This window comes from Haliaeetus leucocephalus, unplaced genomic scaffold (genome assembly GCF_000737465.1).
Source record: "Haliaeetus leucocephalus isolate CR32 unplaced genomic scaffold, Haliaeetus_leucocephalus-4.0 Scaffold229, whole genome shotgun sequence".
In the NCBI taxonomy this organism is placed as follows: Eukaryota; Metazoa; Chordata; class Aves; order Accipitriformes; family Accipitridae; genus Haliaeetus; species Haliaeetus leucocephalus.
In genome coordinates, this window is record NW_010972665.1 from 5,880,763 (window position 1) to 5,907,969 (window position 27,207).

The 27,207-nt window shown below is 40.2% G+C and overlaps 1 protein-coding gene across 3 annotated transcripts in view; it reads left to right on the forward strand.

Annotated features, from left to right (window-relative positions):
* The window catches only part of ZMIZ1 (zinc finger, MIZ-type containing 1), a 160,594-nt gene that overhangs the window by 117,617 nt on the left and 15,770 nt on the right, over positions 1 to 27,207 (forward strand). The window contains exons 5-15 of one of the 3 annotated variants that reach the window (XM_010567835.1): positions 8,024 to 8,138; positions 11,023 to 11,240; positions 12,685 to 12,883; positions 13,867 to 14,157; positions 16,304 to 16,486; positions 18,789 to 18,963; positions 20,261 to 20,447; positions 23,812 to 24,022; positions 25,240 to 25,345; positions 25,908 to 26,068; positions 26,383 to 26,450. In XM_010567835.1, coding sequence (XP_010566137.1) covers positions 8,024 to 8,138; positions 11,023 to 11,240; positions 12,685 to 12,883; positions 13,867 to 14,157; positions 16,304 to 16,486; positions 18,789 to 18,963; positions 20,261 to 20,447; positions 23,812 to 24,022; positions 25,240 to 25,345; positions 25,908 to 26,068; positions 26,383 to 26,450 — 1,914 coding nt within the window. The remainder of the gene's footprint in view (positions 1 to 8,023; positions 8,139 to 11,022; positions 11,241 to 12,684; positions 12,884 to 13,866; positions 14,158 to 16,303; positions 16,487 to 18,788; positions 18,964 to 20,260; positions 20,448 to 23,811; positions 24,023 to 25,239; positions 25,346 to 25,907; positions 26,069 to 26,382; positions 26,451 to 27,207) is intronic. The other 2 variants (XM_010567836.1, XM_010567837.1) reach the window with 2 other exon arrangements.

The following is a 27,207-nucleotide window of genomic DNA, read 5'->3' on the forward strand; positions in this document are numbered from 1 at the left end:
GGAAAAAAAAGGATTCTTCTGCCTGCCATTATCTCACATTAACATAGCAGACGCGCTGCGGTGTGAACAATGCGAGTCTCATTCGCCGATAATCAGCGAGTACCCAGGCATTTGGATTACCAAGGCAACAGGCAATGGTAGAATACTGGGTGGGTGTGTTTTTTATTGTAAAGGAGCAGTCGGATATGGAAACCCAGGTATATTGATAAAGCAGAGCAGAAGGAATGCCTGGTGGCAGGGGGGGACTGAGGGCTCGGGGTTGCATTCCGACACACGTGAGATAAATAAGACATGGATGAAGCAGGTCTGTGCTGTGAGATGCAATAAAGATTAAACTGCATTTGTCAAGCTGAAAACGATCATAAGATAATTTCAGCATTTTGAAAAAGGTAACAGGTGGCATGTTAATAACAGGGCTGTTACCGGTGCATTTTGTAACTGTAATCTGGGCTGTAGGAATGCATTGCATGGTCTACTTGTGTGACAATAGAACTGGGTGTGATGCTTTAATCTTTTTTTCCTTTGATCGGATGGATGCTGTAGTCCCATAATGTCAGACGATGGTAACCCTTTCTGCTTCTTCTGAGGCAGGAGCCGGTCTCAGTAGGATTTTTGTTTCTTACCTGCATAGCTGTGATCGTTTTTTCCACATGGACAGAAATAAGTTGCGTTATCTCTGTATCTTTGCGTGCGTGCGCACACACGTGTGCATGGACATATATGAAATGTGTAACGTAGCAGGACTGTGTGTGTATGCAGGGGGATGTGGGTGTTTGCAGGTTCAGAAACTTCTGAATTAATCTCAATATTTGGCCTGATGCATTTTTCTAATTTCAGGGGTTAGATTTAGACGCACTAACTCTTGCTGAGCAGCATGGTACTTTGTAGGCATGGCTCTAACTGATGAGACTGTGTGTAGTAGAGTAAGGCGCCAGGAAGCAGCAGCAGCAAGCATGTCACAGCCTGACCTGTAACAACCCAATGTGAAATGAAGGCAGCGTTCCCACCTCACACAGTCATAAGTCATCCAGGCCTCACAGGCCTTGTCAGGACTATAAAGAAAAAGTAAAGGGCTTTCGGCTTCCAGAGGTACTTCGCATCACCTGCTGAACCGCGGGCTCGGTTTTGCCATCTCAGTCTCCATGCAAGCGGCTGTATTGTGCGTATGTGTGTGGCTGCATGAGTGGTTATTGTAAATGTGTGTGTTGATATTTAAAAGAGCAGAGGCAGGGGGTGATAGCCACCTGCTAGCTGCAGGTGCTGTCCAAAACACGGAGCTGATAAATGGCTTGCTGCTTTCACCTTTTGACTGCTTCACCTGCATCTCTCACCTAGAACGGCTTCAGAATGCTTCTATGTTTTCAAACGGTTTGCCAGAAAACAGCCTTTCTTCCTTTTACAGTGAATGATGAAATTTCTAACCGCTCTCAGTCCTCCTCTTCAGTTTACGTTGCTCATAGCCTGCTACAGGCAATGTCCAGTACTGAAACAACACTTGAGGTAATTCTTTCTTGATAGGGAAGGACTAGGTATGGATCCTCTGTGCGTTTGGAGAATTGAAGCTTTCCAAAGGGTTAGAGAATGTATTCATCTAGTTGGAAAGAGTGGAGGGAAACAACAGACTTGAGAAATTGTGGGGGGATAATTTTTCGAGTTGTATATTTTCTCTGTAAGATCTGAATGTTTGGAGGCACGCCATTAAGAAGTAGAGGGAAATAAAGTCTTGCAGAATGCTTCCAAATTTGCTTTTTTTCACTTTTGCATTACATAAAAACACCCAGTGATTCAGATGGGACTCTGTCTTATGTGTTTGTTTAGTGAAATACACGATGGAGCCTTAATTTATGCCAATAGAATTTAAACTTCTTCAAATAATAACACTAAATAGAGGAGTGTATTTGAGGAAGGTATGCATCACATAGATGGCATCAGTCAAAAGTAAATTACTGTTAGCCATCCAAAGCCAGTATTAGTATACAAACTTCCTATACCATCCTCTTTTTTTTCCTCATCTTTACCGTAAACACCTTAGGATATCTGTATACAACATCGACTTTTAGTTTGCTTCGTGTCAGTGTGTGATGTACAGAGGTAGTTATTCTTTGTTTTCTTTACAATTTGTCTTCATATTTCCTTGCTGACTGTAAGTGGTCTTCATGTCCTTTCTACATGGGTGTTTCCTTGCTCTGCCATATTCCTCCATGTGAACAGAGAATGGATTGTGTAGAGCGATTTCTGCGGTCTACAGAAAACACAGCACAAAAGGTCAAGGAATAACTTGGTTAAATTTTGTGTTATGAAGATTTTTTAACAGTAATGTGGTTTAATATCTGTCAACTAGACTAAAAACTAATTTTAACTGTTTAAGTTGAAACACTTTGGCCCAGCACTTTAGCCATATGAAGATGGTGCATGTATCTCTGCTGGTGAGGCATTGGTTTTGTTCCCCTGAAAAAAGTCTTGATGAAAAATAAGAAGTTAGTTGTTTCCTTCTAAATGTCCAGGGTTTTTAAAAAGAAGACAAAAGCAGATCTCTGAAATGTTTTTGATTGCCAGTAAGTGGAAACAAATTTTGGCTTTCAGGTGTCGCATTGTTTTCTGCAAATTAGTAGTCAAGGCCAAGGATATTTTCAGTGGAAATTTGACCCCAACCCCCCCCAAAAAAAGAAGCCATTTGATCCATTATTTATTAATAGATTGCCAGGGATTCCTGGCTTATCAAATTGGGAAAAAATTAGCTGAAGTCCTTCCTGGAGCATTTTAGTGTTGCAGGAAACCGCTAATAGTATTCCATCTGTTCTTGTGATTTTATTTTTAAAGAAGTTGTTAGGTTTTGTTTATACTGATATGAAAATGCTAAAAATGTGGTGAAATTCATGCCTGTTCCATAACGTGAACACAGGAAAAAGGCGGTTCAAATTCAGTATTTGCATTGCACCATGCAAAACAGCCTTTTTCTTAAGTAAGAGTATGGTTAAAATAAGTTTATGGTGGTGCCCTAATCAAGAAGGATTGCTAACTGAATCCATGTTAATAATTAAAGCGATGTGAGTGGTGTTCATTTGAGAAATCCAAATAAAACAAAAAATAAACCGGAATGAAAGAAGCTAAGCTGCCTAACTTGTGAGACAATAAGGGCATGAAATGCATGTATTGGTGCTACAGTTAGCCAGGGCGTTATTTCCTGTTCTGATTGTGGGATTTGTGATATTTTCCACTGCAGACAGATGAGCTTTTGGGGGGGGGAAAGAAGGGTGAGGCAGGAGCAAGGAGCCTTGTTTGGAAATTGTTATGTTTTAGTTTGTATTAAAGTAGTGTCACCTAGAGGCTCCAACCAAGAATACAGCCAAGGGGTGCTCGGCACCGTGAGCACACACGTGCCCAGAGGCAGTTGCAGAGGTAGAGCAAGGTGCAGATACAGAGAGGTGCCAGAGGGCAAGAACAGATCAGGAGCCCCAGTTTTGGGCTGTATTTGGACTGTTCAGATTTTTGACTGTGTGTAACTGCAAAGGAGTGTTTGGCCTGGGTAGATCTCTGACACCTCACTCCTCGTCGTCAGATGGTCTCCTCTCTAGGTGTCCACCGGTGACAAAAGAAGACATGGGAGAATGACAGTCAGTGTTACACTGGCAATTACCTGCTCATCTGGGCATCAGCTGAAGAAGTTATGATAGGGTCAGTAGATTTAAAGGACTGTGTGGACTCTGTGTCAGCTACCAGTCAGGTGGGATGACTGCTTCAGAAACATTAGACCCCTGCAAAACTGTAAAGCTGGCTTGAGGGTAAGCAACAGAAACTAGCCACTCAAAGCCCAGTTGTGGGAAACTTGGTGCCAGTGCTTGGAGTGAAAAGTTTTTTTGAGAAAGCCAGCACCTGGTGCTTTTCTGCAGTAGTTGATAGATTTTCAGTGTCTAATACGGAGATAGCTGCTTTATAAAGGTAGTGTTTTAGACACCTGGCCTTCTCAACAAGTGATGTGGAAAATCACCAGGAAGGTATAATTCCAGTTTTTACCCTCCCCCACAACATGCAAAGTACCAATGCTCTAGGGATGCGTACTTCACTAAACCATCTGAATCTCTCCTTCCTCAATCAGTGAAGACATGTAAACAGAGTATCAGATACACATACAACTGCTTTAATGACAACATAAACATATTTAAAATACAGCATTTTCAAACAATGCCACAAAGCATGTATAAATTACAGTAATTCACTAGTATTAATTTACTATGCGGAGCTCACTTTTTATTAGGCAACTTTTATTAGAATTAACTAATAGTCTGTGTCTGACATGAAGTCTGTAACTATTCCAAAGAGGGTGGGTATCTGCCTGGTTCTGTTTTCATAGTACTGGGATTAAGAGAAGCTGTTTAGACCTGAGTACCAACATACATCTCTGACATGAGTGGTGGTGTATTACCAGTGGTTTCAGTACATTTGCCAGCAGCTAAGAAATCCTTCCTCTTTATTCCTTGATTGCAGTTTCACTACATCATAGTTTGAGAATTAATTTCCCTCCATCTCTTCCTCTTTGCTCTATGGCTTCCTCTGCTGTTTGGCCTTTAATGCTGACCAGTAGTATGTATAGGTTCATTAACACTATTATAAATTTAGTCAATACTCTTTTAGTGGACTCCAGCTGAGCCCAAACTGACTCACTGCCCTCCAGGGTGTAGTGAGAGATTTAATTACCCTTGTACTGTTCCAACAGGAACAATGTCGTGGGCAGCATTTCACTGTGGCTGGAGAGGTTGAGGCTTCTTTCTCTATTGGCTGCCATTTTCAAGTTTAAAGAAAGGGATTTCAGGATAAATCACAGCTCTGTATAATAACAGTGGAAAGCCACTGCTCTTTTGCAAATGAGAATTGGATTGGTCACGTTTCATTACAGTACTTACATGGATTTTCCTTTGATGATGGGAGTATTCCTTTGGGTTGTCTAAGGACAGAAACACAAGTTGAAAGAGTGAAGTGGAGGGACAAGTAATCCTTTAGTTGAGTGGCAGGTGTTTCAGCATCTCCTACTGCTTGAAACCAAAGAAGCCTTCATGCGATGGACAGCGGGTGGGTATTGTACTCGCTATGGCAGAAGTCATACTCAAACATGCATACAATTGGTGATGGGCCAGAGTATCATGCTGAGGAATGCAAACCATAAGAATGACGTGTATTTCTCATTGGGGTAACTGAAGTGAAGTCTACAAGAGTAAGTGTATATTACGGTGTATAAGTTACGCTCTGCAAGGCACATCTGTCGCTATTTTAGTGTCTGCGATGTAAAGCTAGGTGCTGTGTTGGATAATGTGATAGTCATGTGATTCAGTGTGCACAATGAGTATTTCTCAACAAATCTGTACCTGGTCTCTTTTTCTGGCTTTCATGTGTTATGGTGGGTCCTGTGCTGGAGGCTTTCATCATATGTCAACAGTGTGGTTTCTTGAGGTGTCACCTGTTTTAACTGTAATACAGTAAAAATTGAGTCGTTTACTCTTCTTTGTAATTAGATTAAGTGATTGTGTAATCTTTGAGAACCCAGTGCAGCCTTCCACTAAACAAATGCTCTGACTCTACCATTGGTATAGATGAATAATACATGAAATCTTTTCCATGTACTGTAAAGGAGAGGAATGGGTAAGAGAAACATGCTTTGGAGGCAAATAAAGTGAAGAAATAGTTTTAACTTCTTAACAGCAGGCTTAGGCATCGCTAGCTCAAAGTTTGAGTATGTGTACAAACCATATGGCATATTTGCATTAGAAGAACCTTCAGTGACTCTGTGGTTTGATTCCTGCCTGTCATTACTCTTCTTATTTACTCATACACTTGCAAAACATTTGCCTTGTCCCTGAGGTTTTATTACTTGGCCACAGCACATCAGTGGGGAATAGAGAGGAATGGCTTCAGTGAGTCCTTTCACTGCTTATGTCATGGAGAGAGCTTCTTTGTAGTCATTGAAGTATACAAACACTCATATGTGCCGTAAATAGCCAAAAAAATCACAGCAGACATCATCAAAAACAGCCAGAGAAGGAAGTAAAGTAGGAGGCATCATTCAGAGCAGGAAAAAAAGAGGAAGGCTTCATAGCAGTCACAAATTCTGGGTTAGTCATCATTTGTCTCCATGTTGGTGGAGAGGACTTGCTGAAGCATTGTGTCACTTGCAAACATTAGTCACTGAAGCCATTGTCTGAGCTGCTGAATGAGAGTGGCAAGATTTTCAGCCTTCTAAGAGAAAATATTTTAAAGAAAAATGGACTAGGGGGACTTACTAATTGCAAGGTGTTAAATATGCCCTTACTCATACATTGTTTTATATGGATGCTGTCAACATAAACATTACACGTCAAGCATCTTATAGAGAATTACTATTCTCTGTTCATTTTCCCTAATTATTTGTTAGGGGAAATTATTCTTTTCCCTCATTTAATTAATTTTAATTTTTTTGGTGATTTTATTGCTTAATTCAGGTTGGGTATTTTGAAACAAATAGGTCAGATCAAATTCACAGTTATGTTCTAATACAGTGCTGTTGTGCTGGCACAGCATTATGGAATTTGTTTGAAATTTCCTAGTTGTTTGTAAAATTTATTCACTGTTTTCATTTTAACTTACACAGTTGCTGTTGCTGTCATTAGATTATTTTTTACTTGGGACATAGGTGGTTTTTATCACATGGGTGTGTACTACTTTATGCAATGCAATTCCTATTCTTAAATGATTTACACTAGGTGTTACGAGCAGGCTAAAGAATGAACACGTAGCTAGTCCTTGATTTTGGCTCACAGTGCAAAAGGAAGGAGAAGTGGTCCAAGCCTCGAGTACCCTCTGGGGACACGGGAGAGAGTCAGCTCCCTGGTCTGCCACAGAGCCCATTTTAGGACTTCGGCAGGTTGGTTGTCTCACCGTGTCTTGTATGAGTTAATTGTGTGGCGCTTCATGGTGCAGGCTTTGAAGCATGTGGATAAAGTGCTTGTAGAGCTTGTATGGATTCTTTAAGCAAGGTAGCCCTGTACAGAATTCTAGTGATAGCTGATAGTCTAGGCAAAAATGCAGTTCTTGATATAAAGTACAAGTCAATGGTGTTTGAAAATGAAAGGGCAATGTGTGTGTATTAAATGGTATATATATATAGATGAGGAAAGATCATGTGTGTATGTGTACATACACACAAATAGAAATCTAATTTACAAGTTAATAGTATGAGAACGAGCAAATTTCAAGTGCAATATATTTTACAGTTATGGGATTAATAGTTACTTTCACCGGATTTAACGTATTTCATTAATTACACTAGATGCGTACCTATCCAGTGTTCATTTTGAAACCACCGATGCTTTCATATGAAAAGAACAGTAAGAAATGTTTGCTTGTATCTGTGGATAAAGCTAATGGAAAAACCCAATCCTCTCATCCACATATTTATCTGAAAGATGTGTTGTATATCTGCAGTTGATTTTCTAGAATGCTGATTAGCTAATACTGTTTTTGGCATGCAGCTTATCCATCGTGTGGGAGAACACTATCTGAATTTCAATTTACTTTTCAAAATGATGTTGAACTGCTATTCCTTTAAAGGCTTTTCTGGCCATTTGGGGACCCAGTGCAGACAGTGGAGCTGCGGTCTGGTCTCAAAATCTAATTGAATTGATACAAGGCAGCTGAAGCAGTGGTTGTTGAAGAGCTTGAGATGGATGGCAAAAAATAAGTGCTTCTGAGCAACTTGCTTAGTGTCCTTGTTTGAAACTGCCCCTAAGTTTTACTTTCATTGGTAACAGACCTTTATGGTAAAAGCCCTGTGCTTCAATATAGTTAAGGAATTCATTAGTTCTGTGTGGTTTTGATACGATCATGTTGCTGTTAAAGAAACTATGCCTCTGAGAGTATTAGGCTAATAATGGAAGAATGGAAGGAGGAGTGGAGAGTTAAGGTAACGTCCAGTGTTAATCCCTTTGTCCCTGCCAGCAACTTGCCACTGTTTAAAATTCCAAAATCTTACCCTCCTAAACATTTGTTTTTGCAGTGATGGGTCTTTCCCTTATGATTCTGTTCCCTGGCAGCAAAATACCAACCAGCCTCCAGGCTCTTTATCAGTGGTCACCACAGTATGGGGTGTGACTAACACCTCTCAAAGCCAGGTAAGCTTTGTTTTTATGCTCCACCCCCCCCCCACCCTCCCCCCTGCCCCCGCTTAGATACGGGTTTTCACTAATGTTTGCAAAATGGAAAGCTTTTTGGAAAATCCTCTTGAGATAGATAATGGTGTTTGTGTTCTCTTTGTTGTACATGGTGCATTTTTTTTTTCCAGTCGTGTCCTCTTTGGTGGCATCGGAAAGGAGCTGTCTGAAAGCTTGAGTCAGTAACTCCTTTAGCTGCATGCAAATGTCAGGCTTGGGTTTAGCACATATTTTGCACTGTATGGTTTCAACACCAAAAGCATGATTTTGGGGTGATCCAAAACCTCTTGGGAATTTCAGATTGAATTTAAGGAATTGTTTTATTAAAAAAAAAAAATCTACCTAGATTTATCAAGCGACAGTTATTGTTGATTTTATCTGGGGTTGTGTCATACTTGTGGGCTAGTGAAATCCAGTGCCAAGTCTACCCCCATGCTGAGGTGCTAACTACCAGCTATAGTCTGTGCTCTTTTCAACCTCTCCTGTTAATACTGCCTTACTTTGCAAAAATATTTCAATATGCATTGGAGCAAAAGCATGAGCTCCTGGCTTCCAGGTGAGAGATACAGTTAGTGGATTTTCATTTGGTTTTCTCTGCTCTTACCTCTCTTTTTCTTCTGCAATTTATATTGAATTATGCTATACAAAAAGAAGCAGCTTTAATGAAGGAGATGCCAATTATGTATGACAGGGTGCTCTCCAAGGGATGTGGCACAAATCAAGCTCTCAGACAGTCTAGTCTTTTCTTACATCAGGACAACCGTAGATGAAGTGCTCTAAACACATCACCATCTTTAATGAGTGCAAATGGTACATAAATCCAACCTGTCTTTTCTACCTTGTTCAAATCAAGTGACATTAGATCCCATACAAAATTTTCTGTGGATTTTTTTAAATTTTTTAAATTTTGGTCAGAAAATGAAAAACAAAATTGTTACAGATTGAGCTATTTGAAAAAGAAATTATTCAGGGGCAAAGTCATATAGATAATTACATGGTAGTTATGTAAGCACTGGTTTTGGCAAAATCTTTCTTCAAAAAATAAAGAGAGGAAACAGTAACAGGATCTACAACATGATTTATTATTACTGATTTCTTTTTAACACCTTAAAAGAAAAGGTATCGCATCTGGGAGAGAAATGCCTGAGTAAACACATAGGTCTATGCATTGGCCAGAAAATGGAAATACAGTTTCTTGTGGAAATCTTTCACACTTAAAAAGGCAAAAGAAAGGGGGGGGGGGGGGGCTCAGAGTTTTGTTCTGTCATAAGAACACTGTAATGTTACTTGAACTCTTCATGATACTTCAGAGGAATGTGCAATAAAAGAAAAAAAGTGCTTTGGTAAAAAGAAGAAAATGCTTCTTCAGAATCACTTCAAGGGAAGAGTGAAACTCTGGAATGTAAAGATTGGCTATAGCTATTCAGAGCACACTGAAATGAATGACAGGGTTTCCCATAAGTCTTCATGCTCCCCAAGGGAAGGGAGTGAGCCGGGCTCACCGATTCCCTTTCACAAATTCCCAAAGCTTGGTCTTCTGCAAAAATCATGACCACTGAATTTCTTCCCAAGTAGGAGACAGATTTCCATGCCGGTGATCCATGAACAGCCATACTTGGATCTCAATGGAAATCATAGCAATTTTGGTTCAGTTGAAAAAAAAAAAAAAAAGCTTCAAACAAGCAAACCAAGTCCTTTTAAGAACAGAACAGAGGACTCTTTTTTTTTTTTTTTTTTTTTTTCTAAGAAGCAATAAAAACAACCGTCAGACTTCTGTACACTTTAGAGAGAATTATATTCAAGAACAGGTTAAGCCACTGAAATATATTCTTTCACAGTTTTTGCATCTATAGTACCGTTTGCAGTATGCCAGTGGGACTGAATATTTGCAAGTTATTTCAAAGTCATACATCAGAAAAAAAAAAGAAAAAGCACGTACTTTCTCTTCATCGGATGAATTTGTCACCTACAGAGCATAGTTCTAGCAGGTCTTTGTCGTAACTTTTTTCATAAGCGTGTTAGTTTGGCTTCCATCTAGTTAAAAATCTTCTGCGAAGGATAATTAGAGATCAGAAAGCCTTGTTTCGAAATGGCAAAAGGAGAAATCACCAGGAATGTGCACCTAGACATTGATGCTGTGAAAAGCCGAAATCAGGACTCAATAGTCAAAAGACTATTAAGCAGGTATCCTTTATTGCAGCGCTGGGCACACAGGGGATTTCTCCTCCTATTGTGTGCGCCTGATCAGGTTAATGGCATAGTTTATATACAGGTTCTATATACATATTCATTAGATTTCCGAGAAAAGTTTTACATATTCATTAGTTTTCCAAGAACTCATTCTCATATGCTAATGTCCCTCGTGCAGACACATTTGAGGTCTCTGGTGGTCTTCAGGAGTCTTCTGGTGGTCTTCTGTAGTCTTCCTCACTTGTCTGCTGTTTGACCCTTCTTAGATGATTCTGCGCAGTGTGATCTTCTACATATTTTGATACATCTTATCCTAAAGAATGCTCGTTAGTGCCTCTATTATCTATGTCTACATTAATGATGCAGTTCTCCAGACACTGCAAGGCCATCCAAAAGCAGTTTTTTCTTTGGTGTCTTATACGTTGTGCAGCATACAGAGCTCTGATCTACTACTGGTCAGCAAATAATTGGGAAAAGAAATAGCAAGACCATTGTGTTCTGAAAAACATCTTGTATCAACATCAACAAGGTCTATGTTCATTAGAGTTCAGAGTACAGGGTGGTTATATTTTAATTTATCAATGGCAGCAAATCAACTTAATTTGCTTGATGTAGTTCAAGGTACAGCCCCTTATTCTCATGTTTCTACTCACAGGTGCTGGGAAATCCAATGGCAAATGCTAACAACCCTATGAACCCAGCAGGAAATCCCATGGCTTCTGGGATGACTACCAGCAACCCTGGAATCAACTCCCCTCAGTTTGCTGGACAGCAGCAACAATTTTCAGCCAAGGCAGGCTCCACTCAGCCGTACATACAGCAGGGCATGTATGGACGACCCAATTATCCTGGAAGTGGAGGCTTTGGTGGCAGGTAAGATTTACTTGTGTGAGGTGGAAAATGGATGTAAATAGTTGATGAAGCTTGTTGTAGTGACCTGGCAGAAGTGTCATGGGCTTATTTTAATTATATAAAGTCTCAGTAGCTATTTTATGCTGGTTAACTGAAGTGCATACTGCTTTTACAGCTTCCGAAATCAGCTACCCAAACTGCAATGAAATTCATCACGGTAAATGGAAATGGCTTAGGTCAATCAATTAGCTCTAATAAACCCCCAAAATAAAGTTTTAATTAAGAGAGATTGTTAAACAGACCACAGGCTTAGGAATGATTAACATTTAATAAGACCAGGATGTGAAAGGTATTGATGGTATAATTTCTACGTGCGTATGGAGGAATAAGCTTGAGTATTAGGCAAAGTAGGTTCCCGTGCAATGGGATATTTCTGCCCAAAGACTTACTCCACAGCAGGAATTTGAAAAGAATTGGGGGTGAAGATGTTTGTTAAGAGAGGTGGTCAAGCTGTGTATTTATTTTGGGGAAGTAAATGGTGCTTTAGTGAAATAAGCCAAAACTAATAGCCCATGTTTTGTTACATTTTGACTTTCTGTGTCTGTGCTTTGTAAACAAGGGTGGTAAGTGCACTTAACTGAAACCACTATTTATGGTCCCTCTGCAAAGCCTGCTGAAAAGGTTGTTAGCATAGTCAGTGTAGTGTGAAGAATATAAGCCTGGGACTCGGGGAACTTATCTCTCCTTTCGTCTCTGCCACCAGTCTACTGAGCGACCTTGAACAAGTCAGAAGGTTTCTTTAGCTTTGTATTAACACCTCGAAAATGGGCACAGTATACTGGCCTATATTTATAAAGATAGTTGATGTCTTGGAGTGGGAAAGGCATGGTTTAGCTTAATATATCTTATGATCAATGGGAGAGCCAGGTAAGAACTGCAAAATACGTTGTGTGGGATCCAGTAGAGCTGATTGCATTGGGTCTCTCCTGGCCTTTCTGCTAAGGTTCAGGGAAGAATGCTTTTACAACATTGGGAACACTTGGTGTAATTCACCACTGAGGCAGATGAACGCGCTGTAGAGGAGGAAGCTCTCTGTTCATGCTGCTGTGCAATCTGCCCCTACACTACTGGGAAACGGAGCATGCATTAACTTCCAGGATTTCAGTTCAACTTCACAGTAAGCTACAGAGCTGCAAAGCAGTCCCCTGCCCCTGAAACAACTGACGATGGTGACTTGCAGTCCCAGAGGCAGCCCTATGACTGTTGCACCTCAGCAACACTTGTATCTCATGTGCACACCTAATTCCCTGTCCTGCTGGCTTTCATTAGGCATTGATACGTGGTTTTGGAACAGTTCCAGATGAGGATCACGCCAATGTTCAAAAGAAAATCCACCAGGCATGTCTTAATTCTCTCCTCCTTTTTTTTCCTTCTTTCTTTCTTACTTTCTTTTCTTCCCCATTAGTTACCCTGGAGGCCCAAATACCCCTGCAGGAATGGGGATCCCCCCACACACGAGGCCACCAGCTGATTTCACCCAGCCAGCTGCAGCTGCTGCTGCTGCTGCTGTTGCGGCTGCAGCCGCTACAGCAACAGCTACAGCTACAGCCACTGTGGCAGCCCTTCAGGAAACGCAGAATAAGGACATGAACCAGTATGGACCGGTAAGAGAGTAACCCTTATGTCTTCATATCTGCCTGATCTGGACCATTACAGGGAATTGGGCTGTCCTTCTTACTTTTTTTTTGTTTGTTTTTGGTGCATGAGCATGGTTATAAATGCTTATGAGAAACTGCTGGAATGTGTGTACGTAGGTATGAGTTGGTCTCCTGTGTTTTTCCCAATAAATCTTGCCTAAGCGTATTTTGTAGTTTGGAGGTTGCCCCTTAAAAAAATTTAAGATTACCCAAAGTTACGGCTGCATCTGACATGATAATATATTATTGCTGCCTTTGCCAGCCCTGTGAACCTCTAAATCTGAGTAGCTGGTGAAATGTTCCAGAATCTTGGAATAGGTTTTATACCACTTGGGTAGTTGTTTATTTTGCCAACTACAGTTGGTTGATTGTTTTTTTTTTCCCTTCAAATAAGGAAACAACAGTAGAAAAGAGATTTGCTTTTTAATAATGTTGTCTATGAGAACAGTGATGTGAGACATGCATTTCTGGTGATCCATAGCCTCCAGCATGTCATGACTTAATGTAATAATTTTTTCTTAAAATTAACAAGAGTTTGATCAATTCAGGTTTTTTCTTCCTTAGCTTTTTTACCTCTCTAAGTTTTGAAGTATATGGGCCCATATGCCAGGTGATGTAAAGAAGCATGTTGTCTTAGAAATTGTAGTGTTGTGCTGTAATTACACAGCCAACTTCCTAACCTGTTACCTTACAGACTAGCCAATTTAAATGATTTAATTGCTCACCTTAGACTTATGTCTGTCTTTCTCTCTTATGCCTTCTACACTTCTAATTGAATTTTTATTATAAATAACATCACCGCCCATCAAATGTTGGAGAACATTGAAGGAAAATGCGACATAAATCTTCCCCTTCTTCCCTCCCCCAAAAGCATGTTCAGCTCCCTCCTCCCATTTTAAATGCATGTCGCATTTTATTCTTTTTTTTTTTTTCTTCTTCTTCCGTTGAAGGTGTGTTCCTCTTTCCAGATGGGTCCAACTCAGGCTTACAACAACCAGTTTATGAACCAGCCTGGTCCTCGTGGCCCTGCTTCTATGCCAGGCAACATGAACCCAGCAAGCATGGGAGCAGGAATGACACCTTCCAGCATGAGTGGGCCACCCATGGGCATGAACCAGCCTCGGCCTCCTGGAATGAGTCCCTTCAGCACCCATGGGCAGAGGATGCCTCAGCAAGCCTACCCAGGCCCACGCCCCCAGTCTTTGCCTATACAGGGCATAAAGAGACCCTACCCAGGAGAGGTAATAAAATAAATTATATTTTGCGTACACTGTTATTTTGACTGAAAGTTGCAGCATGCTGTGTAATGTGTACTGTGCATCCCTGTATGATAGGTACGTCTTTGTTCCAGCCTTGGTAGGAATACTGCCATTAAAATATGAGCAGCAGCAGCTCTTCCTTTTTAGCTTCTAAAGTATTCAGGTTGGCTCTTGCTATGTTAGTCAAGATGACAGTCATTAAAACCAAGAAAGGCCCAAAACTGGCTGAGCCCTCAAAATGTCACTTTGAGATTCTCATGCTAGATGGTGAATTCACAGACCTTAAGCAGACTTCCTTCACAGGAGTGGATTTATTTAACGTGACAACTTAAAAGAGGTGTTGAAGGTGAAATACTTCATTTGAGCCCAATACATGTGATCTGCATTTTCTTGGATGGTTTTGTTGTTCTAAGGCAATACAGGGCATACATTGTATAAACACCAATAGTAATAACATTTATTTTAAAGACCAATTGCTTTCTAAACTTCTTGAAACTTGATTTTCGTGGACAATGAGATGAATATAAATCGTGTTGAACTCCAATCCCTCTGTGTCAGTATTTATCTAATACAAGTTTATTTGGAGTGTGGTATTTCTGTGTAAATTCCTGTGCTGTTATATGAGATCTAAGTGGCTTTGTAGACAAAATTACATCGCCATTGACTTGTATTATGAACTTGGGCAAAACACTTAGGGTCAAAATTTTAAAGAGATTTAGACACCTAAAGATGTAGACAGACAAGCTTTTGGTTTTTTTAAAAAGCACCAATGCATTTTACTAGTCAAATTGGTGTGAATTGGGTAGTAGATGCTTTTGAGAATCTCGCCAACTCTCAGCATCTATATGCACCTAAATGTCTTTAACAAATCTAGCCACCAGTTACTAGCTTCAAAGATAATTTCCTGGTAAAATTCTGAATTAAACTGAGACGACAACAACAGCTATAACTCCAGGTGTTGAATATTATGGTATTGACCTGACTATAACAATGGTAGTAAGAGTTTATAGAAAACATACAGCAGAGAGTACCATGGTATGCAGAAAATACAGCAAACATTTATTATTGAGCTACCTTTCTTTCCTGATCTGCAAACTTTTTAATAAAAAAAATAATCAGAAATGTAAAAAGTTATGTGCTTTTGCAGGAGATGCTTCTCTAGGAAGGCTTTTCACTCTAAATACTGCCACTTACTCTACAATTAAGTTAAGAAAACATAGAATGTGGCTTGTTCAGATAATTCTTATCTTCCAATTTCATACTTTAAGGAAGACTGTAAATCCCTTTTTGCTGCTTCAGAAGCAGGTTGTTCATTCTAAGTGAATATGATCATGTTCCCAAGAAGTCGATACTGAACAGTCCCCTAAATGTTACATGCTTGCTGGTCTGGAATTCTGCAGATCCCGTAGGTGCTATTTGCTTGTTGGTTTTTGAAAGCTTCATTTGTGGAAACTTCTTATTAACTAGTTATTTTTTCAAATTGACATTTTATTACCTTTAAAGTTCCGGTTTTCATGACTCTGATTCCAAAACTGCAGCACGGTACTAGGTAGCACTAGCAAGGTGTTTATGACTAGTAATAGCTTCTGTTTAGTTGTTAGGGTATTGCTAAACACTCTAGCACCAGGCTAGCATAGCAGTTGTGTTGAGAAGACAGACATGGACAACACAGCTTCTATTCTCTGCCCATTCCAGGATTTTTTTTTTTTTATGTTAATTTTTCTTTTTGTGCTTTCATTCTCCATCTGGAAAAGGAGCCCCAGGAATGGGGCTGGTAGCACTTGCGAAAACACAAGAGATTCTGTGAACATTACATCTGGTTGTAATTCTGGTTTCTTCAAACACAGTGCCATTTGACAGCACTGCAAGGCTGAGTGTATGTGTGTGTTAAGGTACATGGTTATTCTTATCCCACTTTGGTTTGCAGGACTTTTATGCTTTTGAGTGAGTATTCACCTCCAGCCATCAGGGCCCTGGTTTAGGCATGAGTGGCACTAAGTTGAGGAGTACTTAACTGGAGAGTTTTGTTTGTTTTGATTCCACTGTTGAATTTATGCTAATACTCAATTCAAGACAGCTGCTTGCATGAAACAGATCTTTGTCTTCTTTCATCTCTGTCATGAAATAGCCAAATTATGGAAACCAGCAGTATGGACCAAATAGCCAGTTTCCAAACCAGCCTGGTCAGTACCCCACTCCTAACCCTCCAAGACCCCTTACGTCTCCCAACTATCCTGGACAGAGGATGCCAAGCCAGCAAAACACAGGGCAGTACCCTCCTCCAACGGTCAACATGGGGCAGTATTACAAGGTAAGAATTTTTTAGATTATCTTGTTGCATTCTGGTAGACATTTATGAATTAAGTCACATTAATGACTTCATAGATACTACTTTTACGTAATTAAAGAGAGAAAAATGCACAGTGTTTTTACTAATGTTTTGGATATCACAGAATCAAGTCAATCAGCCAAGCTGCACTGTAACTTCAGAGCAGTTCATTAAGAAAATTGAATGTTACTGCAGCTCATTAGAGGCTTTCACAAGAAAATGTTGGGTTCACTTTAAAAAATAGCATGTAAAAAGAAGTACCTAATGGGATTCAGGTGTAATATTTTCACCTATTCATGGCACCCTGCAGGAATACAGCTTTGGAAATTTGTAATAAACAAGTTCCACATTGCAGCATCCTAATTTCAGACCTCCAGTGGTCACTGTTGGATTAAGCCAGCCCAAACTTAAAAGCTGTTCCAGCTGTAGAATTCATCGGTGAACTGAAGTCTGCATTATGTTCTTCGACCTCTCCCTCCCCTTTTCTCCTTTTCCCTCTGTGCTGATTGTTTTGGGCAAGAATTAGAATTGTTAAAATGTTGCCTAAAACCTGTTTAATGGCTACATCTTGAGCACTTTGTATTCTCCAAACTGAGTTTGTACTGAGGGCCTGCTGAGGTTTGAAGTCTTTCAAGTGCACACAAAAGTGATCTTTTGCATGGGGGTACTCCAGTGAGTATAAAAATGGGGAGGACCATCGATGGTCTGACCTGCTTTTAAAGCATTAGCTGTTGGAGTCTCTGGACTACGTTCTGATTTTGAATGGAGGCTGAAAGAATCTAAGTTGCACATTGGTGTTGCATTGGAATTGTTCTGGTATGACTCACACAGAACACACCATTGAAGAAAAAGGGAAAACAAAACCCTTTACTTTAGAGCATCTGTTCTACGTGCAACCAAGCTGTCCACTGTGGTACCCAAAGGAATGCCTGTTGCATCGTGGCAGGTTTTGCAGTACACTGCCAGGAATAACACGAGGAGGGGACAGATCCTCAACTACTGTAATTCCAGTGCAGTCACTTATGCTAAAATGACACCAGAAGATCACTGTGAAGTTTTTAAGTGGCAGATTTTTTTAATACATTTTAATGTGTTTATTTTAGATGGTGTTTGTTTTTTGTTTACAGGATAGTTCTAACAGGGAATCTGTGACCTTTCCAATGCATCCCCTATTTTGTATTCAAGTATCAACTGTTCTAGAAACAGAAAATAAGAGACCTTGTTAAGAAGGGAGATTATCCTGGCTAGGGGAAAAATTCCAGCTTGCAACAGACATGACCTGAACATTTGGATTCTAGTGGTTGTGGAGATAGTAACTGTATGTGTTAAAGAAAATAGCAAAGATGGTTGGAAATGTAAATGCTTAAGGTTTCAGAATGCAGCTTTCTTCTTATGTACTTTAGAGTATCCTAGGCTAGCAGTGCAGCATTTAGATACAGAATCAGATTTGAAGTCCTGATACTTTGGCTGTCTGTAAAGATTTTCATCTTCTGACACTTTCGTGTGTATGTGTTTATGGTACATGAGCTATTACAACAGAGTGCCATGCAATTGCAGTTTTGTTTAATGTCAGCTTTCTTCACATCATTGTTATTGGTTTATTCTGTTAACTGCAACCATCCCCTTAATTACAAGAAACAAAACCAATGGTGTCTTAATACTATAGCTACCATTTATACTTATCTCCTTTTTCTCTTAGTTTGTCTTATTCAGCAGCAAACTAAGAACAGAATCAAATTGTAGGTACACAGAATAAAAGACATCCCCTGACCCCCAGAGCTTTCATTCTGAGTAGATGAGTTGGATAGGGGTTGAAGAAAGGATAGATCGAAGTAAAAGGAACACAGACATTCTAATTGCATGTCTTTGGATTTTGTTTTTCATGTAGGCTTTTGTGCACTGGGGCTATTTTGGGAGGAAGCCAAAGAGATACAAAGGGCTGGGTGGGTTGTGGTGGTGTGGAAAAACTGAAGTGAATGGCTGGTTGGTTTTGGAAAGAGAGCGTTCAGAGGAACGTGATAAGCCTCTTGGCAGCCTTGCTTGTATCTGGTCATTGCCTGAATTAAGCTGGCTGGTCTGCTGGTTTCAGTTCCTGCTTTTCTTTCCTAGTCTGCCTCTTCCCCAAAGGCCTCATGGGACATCCTGTGGTTTCTTGCCCTTCTGGAGACAAAGGGGCCTCCCTACCTTGTTTGTAGTCTTTGGTGTTTGATAACAGTGCAGTTCACAAGGCTTATTATTCTTATTTTCAGACTGCAATAACAATGTGATTTTATTTATTTTCTAGCCATCAAGGCCTGTACCTGTGGCAAATTACCCTCATTCACCTGTTCCAGGAAACCCCACGCCACCTATGACTCCAGGGAGCAATATTCCTCCATACCTGTCACCTAACCAGGATGTCAAGCCACCATTCCCACCTGACATTAAACCAAATATCAATGCTTTACCACCACCTCCAAGTGAGTAGCAAACAGAATGCCCCCACAGTCATTTATCTTCCCTCTGTTCTCTGTCACGTACATTTCAGAGTCTGGAAACTAGCTCTGATTGCTGCTCTGGGAGAGGCACGGCTTGCTAAGTTGTGATAGGTGGGAGTGCACTCTGCAGGCTCGCTCACTAAAGCAAGTGGACAGGAAAGAAAAAGATTACTATCCCCTCCTAAAACAGAGTATCAGAAAAGTTCTTCCAGGTTAAACTTGCAAGGATTTTACTCCTGAAGTACTCCTTTGATATGCTTCCTGAAGATAAAACACTTGATTTTGGGTTGTGTTATGTGTGCTTGGTAGGCTTGTTTATTGTATGAACTTTCACTGTGATCTGTTCTGTTCAAGGGCAAAGCCATTCATTGAACATCACTGCAGAACAGCGTAAAATGTGAATATTTATAGCGGTGTCTCTATTGTGATCCATACAGGCTTCTTAAGAATATTCAGTAGTATGCCAAAAATGATATATGTTCCTTTCAAAGCCACTCAACATCACGGTTGTGTTTGGCTGGGAACAGGGCAGGAATAACAAGATCTCACTGGCTGTATACTAGCACAAGATATTTGAGGTTTTGAAGTGACTGATGAGCAATAGGAGATATCATTTACTAGGGAACTGGGAGAACCTTTATGTTTTCTGTAAAAAAACTGCTGCTGCATTAGCACTTTGCAACTGGTGTTTGGAGTTCAGGATAGCTGAAAAATGAAGTATAGGAAGGTGGCCTGCAGTATTATTTGGGCAAGAACACAGCATTTAAAGACATATGACTTCATAGATTAGCTGTAAACTACCACAAAACCTCCTTTTATGAGATCAGATAGTAACTGAATACCAGTGTCTTTGTTCATTGGTTAGTTTCAGCTGATGAAACTGTTGGAACTAATTGGGTAATGTTGATCCCAGTTCAAAGCGAGGAAAATAAGCATTATCACAGTTTGCCATAATGAAGAGATTTGTTGTCAGTCTTCTGCCAACAGAGTAAGCCTCAATACAGAACCTGTCCAATAATAAAAAACAGGAATTCTTGCCATGTCTGGTTTCTGTTTGTGGCTGGAATGCTAAGGTCCTAATGTTAAGTGTGGGAGAATGGAAGACTTTGGTTTGCCATCGCTGTCAGTTTAAGCCCTGTCACTTGTATCAGTTAGATGATGTAGTTACTTGTGATTTTCTTTTCTGTGTGTATGAACCTGCTAAGTTAGACCCAGTAGCAGATCACTGTGCCATTTGTTACTATTTTGTATAAATATACACATTATTATTGCACTGCAGATGCTAAAGGGAAAGTTCACGCTTTCTCTCCCTCTTCGATCCCAGCCAACCACAATGATGAGCTGCGTCTGACATTTCCCGTGAGAGATGGTGTTGTACTGGAGCCCTTCCGGCTGGAACACAACCTGGCAGTCAGTAACCATGTCTTTCACTTACGGCCAACTGTTCATCAGACTCTGATGTGGAGGTAAGCTCAGACTTGCTGTGAGGAAGTCTTGCACTCAGTGGTGGAGGAGTGGCAGGCCAGATGAACTTCATTTAGGTTTGCCATGAATTTAGCTTTAAAAATTGTGGCCTAGATAGGAAAAATGCCCTTTAGACTCACAGATACTCTCACCTGTCACTTTCCAGAGACAACACATTCTAAAATGCTTCCTGATCTGTGTTGCATCTCCTTGCTGATAGCATATGGCAGATAGTATTTGAAAAATCACTGCAACTGTTCCGTCATTTCTGCTCTGGGTGTAATGGGTGTGGGACGTGCACGACTGATGCCGTTACAAACTTCCATTTAGGAGACTCTGAAGTCCTAGGTGCTTTGTGACCTGTGAAATGTTAGTTGCAGGAGTAACTATGCAGGGCTGTTACAGTTTATGCTTAAATTAAATGGTGCAGAGTATCTGATAATGAAAAATAACACACTAATGAAGGACCTGATTTGGAGGCTTGGTAAAATCATTTGGAAAGACAAGTGCTTAAATCCTCCGAACTTTAGAAACTAAGTTCTGAAATTCCCCCTCTCCTGTGACTCCATAAGTAAGGACAGGTCAGAAATATTGGAGCATAGCTTTCCACATACAAAGGCTTCTGGTTTTCACTTACAGCAAGTACTACTTTCCAGCACAGAGGAATAGTTTTCCTAGGTGGTACCTTCCTGCGTTTAATGTAGATCTGCATAAGTGATTCCAAGTTATGTCCTGATTCCACCATGCTTGTGGAAGGGCTTTAGATGAAATGACAAATCAGACCCTTAATTTTTTTTTATATATATTTTCAAATACCACAGAATAATTTTGTCTCCTTGTTCTGTTTTTCTCAGAAAGCATCTCAGTGTTTTTCCTGGCCGCTGATGACATTGTTTGAGTCTGTCTCTGTGCGCTGGGGGGGGCTGGTTAGTTGCTCAGCATCTTGTATGGAGGTTGTTTCACAGGTGTAGCAGCTGAGATGGTAAAATGCAGCATCTTGAGCACATTTTCTGTTACGCCTGCCTCACTTTCAGTTTCTTCCTGAGCCTGGACCACGTACCCCCTGACCTTAATGGAAGTGATAACTTGTAGCTTCAGCTTCTTTTCCTGTTAGGATCTTCCTCCCATTCACTGGAATCCACTTGAGACTTCTGTTTCCATGGTGTGGAAGGCATGAGGTGGGCAGAGAGGTGCACTCAGTTCCATGCCCCAGGGGCAAACTCTGGCTCTAAAGCTTGATGTGGGATGCAGAATTCCTTGCTGCCACGGTGCCCCCCTACCCTGAGGTAGCCTGGGATTTGGAAGGGAGAGAGATTGCAGGCAGACCACATCCAATAATTAACACCTAACTTTGAGGTCAGTTATTGCTTACTTGCATTTCATTATCATGGAGTACTCGCAGCAGAGGGAGTTTTGGCAGTTATTTGTCGGTTCTTATTAATAAGTAATCACTAGTGGGGATTGTGCTGGCTCATTCAGTAGATTTATAGTGCTGCACTGAGGCATGAGGCTGTTTCTTAATATCTGTTCTTTCTTTCTTTCTTCCTTAGCTCACCAAACACATAGCCTTTATTTAAACTTATTTTAATGAAGACTCATAGGTAAACTGTGCTCAGGTCTGCTGTTTTGAAAAGCTTGTTAATAGTGGGGAGAACGGATGGTCCTGTAATGAAGTCATTTCACATTTAACTCAGGGCTGGATGGATTCCAGAAAAACGAATTAGTCACATGTGTGGATGGATTTTGGTTTTATAGAGAATGGTGGAATCGAGCCAATTCTTAGTATTTTTCTGCCAGTTAAAATATTCGGCAAAACGTCTCACATGTACACACATAATTAATAGCAATGCAACTATTTTTCTTCCCGCTGGGAACTTTTCATGGTTACAAGAAACAGAAAGGTTGAAGGCAGGGAAAATGTTGCCTTGAAGCTGGTTCAGTCTTAGCACTGCTCAGTTATTAATAGCGTCCCATGGTGGAGACACTGCATGCTAAGAACAAGAGGGTCTCCTGAGCTCTGTCACTGCTCTGTGACATCCAGCAGGCCTGCTCAGAGTCCTCGGGAGCACACGTAATCTGCTTGGTTTTTATATCAGAGGTACCAAACCTTGCTTCCCTCTGGGTTTGGGTGACTGCAGTGTGTTCTTGTGAGGTGAGAATCTCCAGTGGATCTTGCAGACAGAGCTTTCAAAAAATTCTTAATAAAATACTGAAAAAAAACCCTGGAAAGACTTAATATAGATGGATTATGTTGAAAGGTCAGGTAATTTGTATTCTATACCTTTCTTTTTAAAAAACCCCACGTTTTTATCCAGTGCTAAATCTTGATGTTTTGAAATCCAGAAAAGACAATATTAGGTCAGAATTGAAATCTCTGGTTTTGGGTACGGAAAATGGCAGTTAAGGTGATGATCTCCTGAATGAGTTGTTCCTCATGGATCATACAATGATATCTTCCTTCAGGCAAGATGAAGAAATGAGCACCTAGATTTTCAAGCATAAAAGATAAACATTTGGCTGTCTTTTGCTGTCATGAACAGCAGTATCCTGACATTTCAGTTCAGTTCTTCATGTTCTTTTGAATTTCTTCTTCGAATTACTCATTCCTAACACAAGGTTAACATCCATGTATGAAACTGAAGTCATAGTCTCTACCCACTTAATTTGTGATTAACTTAATCTCAGCCTCTTCCTTTTTTGGAGGTGTTACAAAACTAATTTTTGAGGAGCTAAATAGCATGTGGAAGTTATTATTAGAGAGGTGGGAGGAATTCATGCTCTGAAAGAAGGTCTAAATTGGGTAGATTTAATCCACAGCTGTGTTAATTGGGAATCACAGAAACAAAGGGGGTGAGATACAGAGGTCATTCTATTTTAGTTGATTTACCTGTTCCAAGGCAGGATTAGCTGTACCTGTATTTTGTCTGACAAGTGTTCATTCAAGTGTTCTTTTAAATGCTCTAAAGTAGTGAAGAACCCACAGTCTTCCAGCACAACCCACTGCAGCGTATCACTTTCTTGTTCTTAACTCTTAACACACAGGAAGGACCTACCTGATGTTAAAATTTTTCTTTCTGCAGGATCATTCCGTGGTCTAGTTTTGCAGAGTGGTTTGAGATGTTCCCTTGGGAAGTCCCTTATAAGTGTAAAACATTAACAACAACTTTGTGGCATGCTTGCATCATTAATTCATCATGACTTACTTCTGTTAAGGGCTTTTATGAAGAAAGTATATTATGTAATTCACTGGCAATAATTCTAGAAGAATAATCTGATTGATAAAGAAAAAGTATTCCTAGCATCAAAACAATCTCCCTCTGCAATGTGAAAGCAAAGTTAAAGGACAATTTATTGGTTGTTGTACAGGTCTGACTTGGAATTACAGTTCAAGTGCTATCACCATGAAGACAGACAAATGAACACAAACTGGCCAGCTTCAGTCCAGGTCAGCGTTAATGCAACCCCACTTACCATTGAACGTGGTGACAACAAGACATCTCATAAACCTCTGCACCTAAAGCACGTCTGCCAGCCAGGAAGAAACACGATTCAAATTACAGTCACAGCATGTTGTTGTGTAAGTACACTGAGCTCATGGCTGCAGCTGCTGATGCTGAGTTTGCTATTTAGTACAGTTTGCAAATGCTGCCTTAGCTGAAAGAGCCTTACTCTCATTTTTTTCCATGCATTTTTCTGGTAAGGTGCTTGTTTGATGATGTTGACACAGTCAGAGTGCTAATATGGAAATTTTTGCTGCTGAATTATTGCAGAATATAGTGGTGTCTTTCTGATGTCTCTGAAAAGACTTGTGGTCTAGGGGAGGAAGGAAGTTTGATCTCCTGCCTATTTAGCATGTGCCTGTGTAACAAGGCAGCTAAAGTGTATTAATGTAGAAGCAGATTATTGTGATGCAGACTGTTGTCCGGTAATAATTTCATTTACTTAGGCTATTAAACTGTGTTTGGTTTGACATGAGAACATCAACACCATAATCATTGATGGTGGTGATGATTTTTTCAAATAGCTTTTCAGATGAAAAAATTCATATTCCGTGATGCAGTCTAGACCATGCAACTTTCCCCTTTCTCCTTTTCCATGGTTTAGTTACTCTCAGAGACAAGTACTGTATTTTTAATGCAGACTGTTGCATACACACAGTCTGAGCTTTTGACTGTTCTGTTGTCAGTGACAAGAAAGAGAGCTGCTACCTCTCCCAAGGTCACAGTGTGAAGCACTTTGACAAGAGGCCATCCACCCATTTTGCTTTACTTCGCACTGATGTTTCTCCGCATAATGTCATTTATCTGGTGGCTAAGAGTAGGGGCAGCATCCTGTGAATCCACAACGAGCTCTGTGTTGGGGAAGAAGATTCAGTTGGTTCCAGACACATCAGTAGCAAATTGTTTTTGCAACTTCCGATGTACTCTGAGGGCAGGCAGGTAGGCTAGACGGTGTCAAAGAATCCAGAGTTTTAAAAATAAACCCTGACGTCAGTGATTAATATGTCAGCCCTATGTATTCTGAATATTAAGGAGGGAGAAAATGCAGAAAAACTTCGCTTTTTTTTAAAGCCCTTGTATACATTATGCTCCTGGAGCACAGAATAACACACTGCACAGTGTGCAGAATATCCCTAAGGGAGTGCATGTGCGCAGCAGAGCAGAACTGGCTTTCATATTTAAGCATCAGGCTCTTATGGAAGCCATGTGTCCAAGGGAAGAATGCAGCTCTGTTCAGCAGTGTATTTACTATGTGCGGTTGGTTCTCTTGGTAATGAAATGCATTTTCTTTCAGTCACACTTGTTCGTGTTGCAGTTAGTACACCGGCCATCAGTTCGCTCCGTACTTCAAGGTCTACTAAAGAAACGCCTCCTTCCAGCAGAACATTGTATCACTAAGAGTGAGTTTTCATTTTGTGTGGGTGATGACTTTCCAGAATGCCTATGTTCATTTGTGATACGGTATTTCTACACAAGAGTTACTTGCTTATTGAAAACCTTAAGCTGTACTTGTCAGGAATTTCCAGAACATCATGTGCATAGATTAAATCCTCGGTATCCTCAAATGTTGAGGGCTATTTGGGTGGGGGTAACAAAATACCAAGGACATAAGCTTAGTTCCCAATGAGGACTCTCCCATTCCAGGAGAATCTCTCTGGCTTTTCCCCCATATTCGTTTTTGACTTACCTAAAAGCCCCCTGTATAAGGATTATTCTGTTTTTATTTAGGGCTGCTTTAACTGCTTGTATGGCACTTTATTTTGTTGAGGGTATAGCTGATATGCATGTGTGTGATGGTTTGTTCAGGAGAATGTTCTAAATTACACAGAATACACCTATGTGGATAAATTGTCCATTAAATTGGCCCTTAAATGTTGAAGTGTTGGTCTTTCAGATTTCTATGTTAGAATTTACAGTACACATGTGTTTTCTCACACATACACATACCCTCTTCCTAAACAGTAAAGAGGAACTTCAGTAGCGTAGCCGCTTCCTCTGGCAATGCGACACTAAACGGGGAAGATGGAGTAGAGCAAACTGCTATTAAAGTGTCTCTGAAGTGTCCGATCACATTCCGGCGGATTCAGCTTCCAGCAAGGGGTCACGATTGCAAGCATGTACAAGTGAGTAGATGCCAGTGGTCTGGTAGTATTCCCTCAGCCATGTGTTGCTACCTTACCTTTAGCTTGGTTATTGTATGAGAGAGCCTAATGAAATGGGATTTCTTTGTGTCTATCAACCTATATAATTAACTATATATATATGTTTAATGTAGAGGGAGAAAGTAAGCTATTTGGTTTAGTTTTCAGTGCTAGTAGGCTTTTTTCATGGCAGTTTTACTTTTGTCCAACTGATTCAGTTAATACAGTATTTTCCCTCGATTTCCTCTTTTTTCCCACCCCCACCCCCCCCTTCTTTATTTCTTTTTGATACCTAGTGCTTTGATCTGGAATCTTACTTGCAACTGAACTGTGAAAGAGGAACTTGGAGGTGTCCGGTATGCAAGTAAGTGCAACCATACTACATGAAATGCAGTTGTACACGATTTGACCAAATTCAGATCATATTTAAGGTCATGGAGGGGAGAAAAAGGAAGTGCTAGCATTAAGACCAATAAGAATTCTGCAATATTTCATAAATTGAAGAAACACCCTGGATTATTAGAAATTTAAAAGCAGATAACGAGATATTTTCTCACAAAATACATCATCTGTGAGCTCTTGTTACAGGCTATCAATGGGTTGTGCAGAGTTCAAAAGAAGCTCAAATATTTACGTTGATAAGACAGATATCTGTATAAAAGAATGAACTGCGAGTTTGTCTTCCCCTAGATTATGAAATATAGGCAACTACCAGACAACAACAAGCTATGGCAAAAGAATGGATAATCTATTCTAGAGTTATTCTTGTATAATTTTAATGTTGTAATGCCCACATTACTGAAATTCGAATATGTAGATACTAAAGTGTTCAGCATCCAGCTGAACATTAAGTAAGGATGCCAAATAACTGTCTCGGGTACTGTGCTTTGAGTCACAGATATGCAGTTAATGGCAGTGTTCGAGGAGAAGGGGAATTTTGGAGACTGCAACATTACCCAGTAATTAGGTAGCAATGACGTTGGATCCTCCAAGGTCAAAGTCAACATCCAGTGCAAATTAAAGTGTGAGCAGAAAGCAGGAAGAATTCTAGTGCAGAATAAGGCTGATTTTAGAAAAGGTAAAAGATTTCTAAGGAGCAAAAGTTTGGAGTGATTGCTTAA